Below are 8,017 nucleotides of genomic sequence, written 5' to 3'. Positions count from 1 at the left end.
TTCAGGCCCTGGATAAGCATAGTCTATGCCCAGGATGACCCTCGTCACTGTGGACTCTGCCCAAGCCCCTCTCAGGGTCCCCTCACTGTAGTTGCCATCAGAACCCTCCCCCCACATCCCCATCACCCTTCTTCACCACAGCACTGGGCAAGCCCAGTCAGGCCCTATGTGTGTCCCCAGCTGAGTTCTATATTTGGGGCCCCAGAGTCCTGGAATCCAGGAATCCACTGGAGGCAAAGCAGGGAGAGAAAGAATGTGAGCTGGGAGACTTCCTGGAACCCAAGCCTCGCTCTGGGGAAGAGGCGGAGGCCACAGTCCTCTGCACTCAGACTCCAGCCCATGTGGGGTACATAGAGCTGCTGCTTAGATCTGAGTCTTCAAAGATATGGGGGATGCCCCAGAAGGTACCCAAATTGCGCGCCTCACTTTTTCAACGAGGCCTCCTGAATCTCAATTCCCTTTTCACAGCAGCCCCTGGCTGGGTTAAACTCCAGCTCAGGATTCCACGCCAGGCTGGACAGCTCCCGGCCTGCATTCTGGATTTCTGAAGTGCCAATCACCCTGCCCCAAAGTCCACGCCACTCCTCACTTACAGCAACTTTCCTCCAGGCATGACCCCACCATGACCTCGACCAAAGCGCTAGCCGGGCAGCAGGGAGAGGAGCAGCCCGGCAGGCAGCCGTGGCGTGGGACAGTGGGTTCACGGCCCCTGGCAGCTCCGTTTTCCCTGGAGCAATCTCCCCCTCGAGGTCCTCTCCCTCCGGAACCCGGGGACGCGGCCTGGGGACAGCATTTCCCGTCTCCCCGCGGCAGCGATGCCGGCCCGAGAGCCGCCCGCGCGGGACTCACCCGGGTGGCGATGCCCGAGGGAGCCGGAGCCTGCTGGAGGCGGGAGGCTGGGTCGGGTTCCCACGCTGCCCGCGCCCGACGCGTCCTCACGGTCGCCGAGGTCAGCGGAGCTGCCGCCCAGGGTCTGGAGGAAGAAGAGAGGAAACGAGACGGACCTAGCGGGTGCGCGGGGGAGCTCCGCGCCCGCGGGCAGCGCGGGAGGCGAGGCGGGCGCGGCGAGCAGCCGAGGCGCCACCGAGCCGGGAGCCCGCGCAGCCTCCCGCTCGCGGGCGCCGAGCCCCGCGGGGATCCCGGCCCGCCGGCCGCGGCACTGCGGAGCGCGGAGCGCGGGGCGCGGGGCTGAGCCGCTCCTCGGAGCCCGAGCGCCTCCCGGAGCCCGCGATCCCGCCGCCGCCTCCGACCGCCCCGGCGGGAGCCGAGCGGGAACCAGCTCGCCGGGAGTGTGGGACCAGCCGGGCGCGGAGTCTCCGGCGCGGGGGGAATGCGGGGCCCACGCAGCAGGACTGGAGGGGGTGCGGTCCCCGGGCCGCCCCCGCGCCACTCCCCACGTGGCGGCCCCGGGGCGCGAGTGTGTACGCGGACGGCAGGGGGGCCGTGAATGAAGCCCCGGCGGCCAATCGGCGCGGCCGGCGCGCGGGACCCCGGGAGCGCGGCCCAATGGGGAGCGGCGCGCGGCGGGGCCGGGCCGCGGGCGGGCGCGCGGGGCGGGGGCCGGGGCCGCGGGGCGGGAGGCGGCTCCGCGGGCAGCCAATGGGCGGCGGGCGGGGTGGGGCTCCGGAGCGCCGAGCGGGTCGGGGCTTTAAGCCGGCGGAGCGCGGCGGCGGGGCCAGCAGACGGAGCGGAGCGGCGGCGCGGCGCGGCGCGGCGCAGGGCGCGGGGCGGCATGGCCACCACCGCTCAGTACCTGCCGCGGGGCCCCGGCGGCGGCGCGGGGGGCGCGGGGCCGCTCATGCACCCGGACGCCGCGGCCGCAGCGGCGGCGGCTGCGGCCGCCGAGCGGCTGCACGCGGGGGCCGCGTACCGCGAAGTGCAGAAGCTGATGCACCACGAGTGGCTGGGCGCGGGCGCGGGCCACCCCGTGGGCCTGGCGCACCCCCAGTGGCTGCCCACGGGCGGCGGCGGCGGCGGGGACTGGGCCGGCGGCCCGCACCTGGAGCACGGCAAGGCGGGCGGCGGCGGCACCGGCCGAGCCGACGACGCCGGTGGCGGAGGCTTCCACGCGCGCCTGGTGCACCAGGGGGCGGCCCACGCGGGCGCGGCCTGGGCGCAGGGCGGCACGGCGCACCACCTGGGCCCGGCCATGTCGCCGTCGCCGGGGGCCGGCGGGGGCCACCAGCCGCAGCCGCTCGGGCTGTACGCCCAGGCGGCCTACCCGGGGGGCGGCGGCGGCGGCCTGGCCGGGATGCTGGCGGCCGGCGGCGGCGGCGCGGGGCCCGGCCTGCACCACGCGCTGCACGAGGACGGCCACGAGGCGCAGCTGGAGCCGTCGCCTCCGCCCCACCTGGGCGCCCACGGACACGCACACGGACATGCCCACGCGGGCGGCCTGCACGCGGCGGCGGCGCACCTGCACCCGGGCGCGGGCGGCGGGGGCTCGTCGGTGGGGGAGCACTCGGACGAGGACGCGCCCAGCTCGGACGACCTGGAGCAGTTCGCCAAGCAGTTCAAACAGCGGCGCATCAAGCTGGGCTTCACGCAGGCCGACGTGGGCCTGGCGCTGGGCACGCTGTACGGGAACGTGTTCTCGCAGACCACCATCTGCCGCTTCGAGGCCCTGCAGCTGAGCTTCAAGAACATGTGCAAGCTCAAGCCGCTGCTCAACAAGTGGCTGGAGGAGACCGACTCATCCAGCGGCAGCCCCACCAACCTGGACAAGATCGCGGCGCAGGGCCGCAAGCGCAAGAAGCGCACGTCCATAGAGGTGGGGGTCAAGGGCGCGCTGGAGAGCCACTTTCTCAAGTGTCCCAAGCCCTCGGCGCACGAGATCACGGGCCTGGCCGACAGCCTGCAGCTGGAGAAGGAGGTGGTGCGCGTCTGGTTCTGCAACCGGCGGCAGAAGGAGAAGCGCATGACCCCTGCGGCCGGCGCCGGCCACCCGCCCATGGACGACGTTTACGCTCCCGGCGAGCTGGGGCCTGGCGGGGGCGGCGCGTCGCCGCCCTCCGCGCCCCCGCCGCCCCCACCGGCCGCGCTGCACCACCATCACCACCACACACTGCCCGGCTCGGTGCAGTGACCCCGCCGGCCGAGCCCCCCGCAGGCGCGCGGCGAGGCGCTGCGCGGCCTGAACTCTTTTTGTTCGGTTGCTTTGGATTTTACAAAAAGCCCAGAAACTTTCGAACAAAACCAAACACCCGGACGACCCTCTCTGGCGAGCGGCGGCGAAGACGGCCGACCGGCTGCGTCGCCACCCCGAGAGCGAGGAGCGAAGATCCGGAACGCGCCGACCCGCCCCGGGCATCCGGCCCGCCGCCCGCTCCCCGCCCCCACCCCCCTCGACGACCCCCGCCCCTGCCCCCCGGGCTGTTCGGGGCCGGATCCCGGCAGCGGCCTCCCCACAGCGACAGGTAACGCGGTACGGGGTTAGGGGTTCCCCGGGAGAGAGAAAGAAGAGAGGAGGGATCCCCAATCCCTCTCCCCGGCGCGCGGACGCCCGAGCCTGCGGGTCGAGAGTGGGGGGCTGTCACTTTATTCGCTCCGAGCCTCTTCTCTCCCGCAAGGATGCACCCCAAGTCCCTTACCCTTCCTCCGGGCTTGGTTTTTTACGGTTTTTATTTATTCGGGGAGCCTTTCGGCTCCTGGGGGTCCTTCTAACTTCGCCCGCGCCCTTAATTTAAATCGCTGTATACTGTATTTATCGGGGCCCCGGAGGGGAGGCCGCGAGAGCCGCGTCTGTGTATAAAAGCAGGAAATAGCCAAAGCTTTAATCTTGCCTAATTTATTTTCCCCCTCACCTTCCCCTACCCTACCCCAAAAAAAGCAAAAAAAAAAAAAAAAAAAACTAAAAAAAAAATTTGAGTGTTCATTTTTCGTTTCGTTTTATCCGAGCCCGAGCTCGGTGCCTGGCCACGCCGGAGGGGTCTGCGCTCCCGCGCGCGCACACGCTTGGGAAGGGGCTTCTGTCCCGCCGCAGGCTGACCGCTGCTCTGCAGGGCCTGCTCCCCGCGGGGCCTGCCCTCCTGGCCACTAGCTAACGAAACTTGGAAAAGTTGGAGATATTTTTTAACCAGCTGTAGAAATAAGCCGTTCCCTGAGAACCTTCTGCCTGATTCCCTGCAGCTTCCGTTTGCTCCCTGTCCAGCCCCTGGGATGCCGGATGCTTGGGGAGGTTGGGAGAGAAATTCCCCAAGTTTGGGGTGAAGTGGGAACCATGTAAATATGTGAGATATGTACACACTGGCGGGGAGAAGAAACATTTTGTGCTTGGTTTTTATTTTTGGTTTTCTGAGTCGCCCTCCCTCCCCATCCGAAAGGATTTTGTACACCGACTAATCCGAAAAAGATATTTTAATATGATTTCCAGATTTCTGACCCATCTCTATTTATTTTCTGAATGTGTTTGGAGCTTCCCCCTTCTCCATTTCTTGTTCTGTTTGTTACATTTTGGATTTAAATTTTGTTATTTTATTTTTATTATTTTTGGAACAATGTTTTGGTGCATTCTCTTTGTATCTTTATTGCAAAAAAAAAATGTAGACTGGGAAGTTCCCTTTATATTTATGTTATAGTAAATATTTTATTACTCACATAAACATGTACCCCAGGGCTGTGTCCTGTTCTCTTTACTACCAGGGCTGGGTCGGTTTGTGGGTGAGTGATGGGATACCCTGGCTCACCTCCCCTAAAGTCCTGGCCTCACTTACCTTGGAGAAAGGTGACTACGCAGACCTTCTTCCAGGCCAGTGTTAGCAGCGCCGGGGAGCTGGGCAGCAGCTGGACCCCTGCCTCAGGTGAGTGGGTTCAGGGAAGATGAAACCGCCTCGCGTCCCTTCCCATAAACAGACTGTCCCGAGACCAGGCCAGGCTGGGACACTGCAGATACCACACCGAATTTGGGTCATCCATTCCTCAGGCACAGCTCGACTGCCCTTCTCAGCCAAAGAAGCCTGCCTCCACCCGGACCACCTGCCTAGCATCTTTGTATCCTCCACCGGGCACGCTGGCCCCGGGCCCCTGACTTTGGTTCCACTCTGTGCTCCACGGCTCTGGCTCCTGGAGCAGCTGGAAGCCAAGACGGTCCTCACCAAAACCAAGACAGGCCGCCCGCAAAGGAATGGTGCCCAAATCTACCTGTATCCACGGGAAGTTCCAACAGCTTAGGCAGTGAGCTGAGCGGACCTGGGGAGGTAGCTGTGCCTGTTTGCACGGGCAATGCCGAGCCTGCTTCACTACAAACAGACCTTCTGCCCCAGCTCCTCCACCAGAGGAGTACGGCTGTGCCTCCAGAAAGCCCTAACATCTCCTCCAGGGGTGGGGACTCAGATACCCCCACCCCCAGGGAATGGTGGGTATTCTGTGGAAGGACTCCACGTCTATGCAGCCGTGACCTGGGGGAAGGTGTAGACAGCCTCAGACACCCCTTCTAAAGCCTCAACAGTGCAATGTCCCCTTCGCAGAGACAGGACAGTAGAGGCAGATGTGGGTTCCAGGGCCAAAGCCCCAGACTACCCTGTGTCCCAGGCAAGAGGTTCTTTTTCCTTTAAAACAACTCAAAAATGCTAATAAAACAGTTTATCCTGTTTGCTCGCAGATGCAGTTCTTTTCCCTTCTCAGGAGAAGCCACGCGAGGTTTCGCTTTCTCTTCATGGACACAAAGCTTAAAGCCACGATTGCTCCACTGGAGAGAAAGTCATGTCCCCAGTGAGGGTATAAGCGTGTCCCCTCCCATGGGGGGAAGCTGCCCAGACCCAGACCCATGAGCGGGCTTGGCCCCAGCATCTTGGACGCCAGGGCTAGTTCCCAGGCTTCCAAGTTAGCAGCCTAGGACCCGGCAGGGGCCTCAGGGTGACCGCCATGCTGAGTTCCCCTGACCTTCTGGGCTCTGCCTCGCAATCGCAATGGTGGGGGAGATTGTCTGCAAGTATAAAGGCCCCCACAGTTTTCAAAGGCTCAGCCTTTTCACTCACCACTCCTTTTTCTCCCCTCCAGTCCTGTGTAGTGAGGGATTAGCCCTGTAATTAGCACCCATGCCCCGGCCACTCCCCATGCTGCCAGTCTTTCTCTTGCTTCTTAAAGAGGAGGCCAGGAGCCCCCTCCCAGCGCAGGGTGACAGCATGGCCCCAGCCCCAGGCCTCCCTACCTGAGCCTTGCCTTTCCTGCTCCACCAGGTACAGAAGTTCCAAGCAATCCCACACTCCCCAAGATCCTTCTTATTTCTCCATCCAGGATCGGTCCCAGTCTCAGGGCCCCAAAATGGAAGCCAGTGACGCTTGGAGCTCCCTGTCGCCTGCATGCCCTGAGCCTCAGCAGGTTTGGAGGTTGGAAAGGGCGACGGAAAACAGGGCCTTTCAGTGGCCTCAGCCTGCAGCTGACACCAATTGATTGATTGATTTCCTAATTGTCTGCTTAATCCTGTACAAGAGGGTGGATTTATTATTTAAACAAGTCAACTCAAAAAACAGCAAAACAATGTGACCTCCCAAGACCAGCAGCAGCTGAAGAATAGAATAAAAAATGGAAACCAGTGAAAAAAGGGATGGAAGAAAATCTTTCACATTGTTATGATTTTGCTTTACAAGACCCAGCCTGGGACAGCTACCCAGCGACCAGCCCCTTGGTCACAGGAGACCCCCAGTTTCCTTCCTCCAGTCTCTAGCTTGGGGTGATGGAGGGATCTTAGCGTATTTGACTGCCTAAGGAGAAAGCCTTAGGGAGAGAAATAGTTTGCCCTATGGTCTCACTCCCCAATAGAATAGTGCTTAGAAAAGTCACAGTTGGCTGTGAATTTGTGCGTTTCCTCCCCCACCACCCCCAGGTGTATATGAACCTACCTGCTCACTCTTGAGAGCCTCAGACTTCTTCCCTTCCAGGAAGCAGCTGTTCCTAGCATCAACCTGTGAGAAAGCCCCACTTTCCCAGGGAAGAGTTGGAATTTTCTGGTCCCATCTCCCTCCCCTTGCCATTTGAACAGTTATTTCCTAGGTTCATGCTGCCACAGATTCTGGTGGTTAGACCTTCACTCTGCCCATGCCAACCTCTGCGTCTTGGGGTATGCACTCGTGTGCAGCTCTGTGTCTGCAAGTCCATAACTGTTTGGGGTGGAGGAGGAGGGAAAGAAAGTCCACACTATACTGCTAAAGCTTTGAGCCGGGAGAACATTTGCAGGGTCAGGGCTGGCTCACACTGGAAGAAGGAAGGCACCTGTTTTGGTCACCTGTGATCGTCAAGGCAAACCTAGAAGGAGCCCTGCCCTGAACTTGATGCCCTTCTTCTCCCCCAGGAAGTTGCACGAGCTAAATAGGACATGGCTTAAGTCCTCTGCAGCAGCTCTTGACCCCAGGACTCCGCTGAGTGTCCACAGGATTAGTGATCCCCAACCACAGCTGCCCACTTAGAGAAGTTTGGAACTGAGTCTCCTCTGGAGAGACTTGGGCCTGCCTATGGAGGGACAAGCCCTAATGTCACACCCAGGCCCAGGCTTTCACCAGTGGGGCTGGGATCCAGAAAGCAGATCTACCTGCGCAGGGGGAAGAGAGAGAGGAGAGCTTATCTGATCCCACTGCTTGCGTTCAGCCTTGCAAAAGGGATCACCCAGGGCCTCTTACATACCTACGTACTGACCAAAGTCAGCAGAAGCAACAGTCTTACTCCTGCCTGTACGTTTGAAGGCTCTGGAGTTGGTGCTTGGCGGCCCTGTCAGGCTCCCCTTATACTTGGGAGGCCTCCATGTGGGAGGACTGCCCTCTATTGGTCCCTGCACTGGGACATGGCAGCACTCGCCAGGACCACTTGAACACTGAGCATAACCCCCCCACCTCAAAAGTCAGCTTCCAGGTGGATACTCTTGGGGGATGCCATCTGAAACAGAAGGAACTATCCCCTCCCAGGGAAGCGAGCCTGCTTCACACAATACAAGACTGCATGTCCCCCTTCTTCACCCCCCATCACCCCTATCCGTACAGCCACTCTCAAAAATTTGCCATCACAAGTACCTCCTCTGTCTCTTCTC

General features: G+C 61.8%; 1 protein-coding gene across 1 annotated transcript; it reads left to right on the top strand.

Moving 5' to 3' along the window:
* Positions 1–1,678: 1,678 nt before the first annotated feature.
* On the top strand, positions 1,679–4,612 carry POU3F1 (POU class 3 homeobox 1). Its single transcript, XM_037499406.2, has one exon. The coding sequence runs from the start codon at positions 1,733–1,735 to the stop codon at positions 3,083–3,085; it is 1,353 nt and encodes a 450-aa protein (XP_037355303.1). The 5' UTR covers positions 1,679–1,732; the 3' UTR covers positions 3,086–4,612.
* Positions 4,613–8,017: the final 3,405 nt, after the last annotated feature.

The sequence above is a fragment of the Talpa occidentalis genome, unplaced genomic scaffold, assembly GCF_014898055.3.
Source record: "Talpa occidentalis isolate TD23 unplaced genomic scaffold, MPIMG_talOcc4v2.1 talOcc4.9, whole genome shotgun sequence".
Taxonomy (NCBI): Eukaryota; Metazoa; Chordata; class Mammalia; order Eulipotyphla; family Talpidae; genus Talpa; species Talpa occidentalis.
The sequence above is the reverse complement of the archived record's forward strand: the minus strand, read 5'-3'. Positions and strand labels throughout refer to the sequence as shown.

Bases quoted from the DNA above. Each gene is read 5' to 3' on its own strand.
- POU3F1 (XM_037499406.2), top strand. From the start codon at position 1,733: ATGGCCACCACCGCTCAGTACCTGCCGCGGGGCCCCGGCGGCGGCGCG.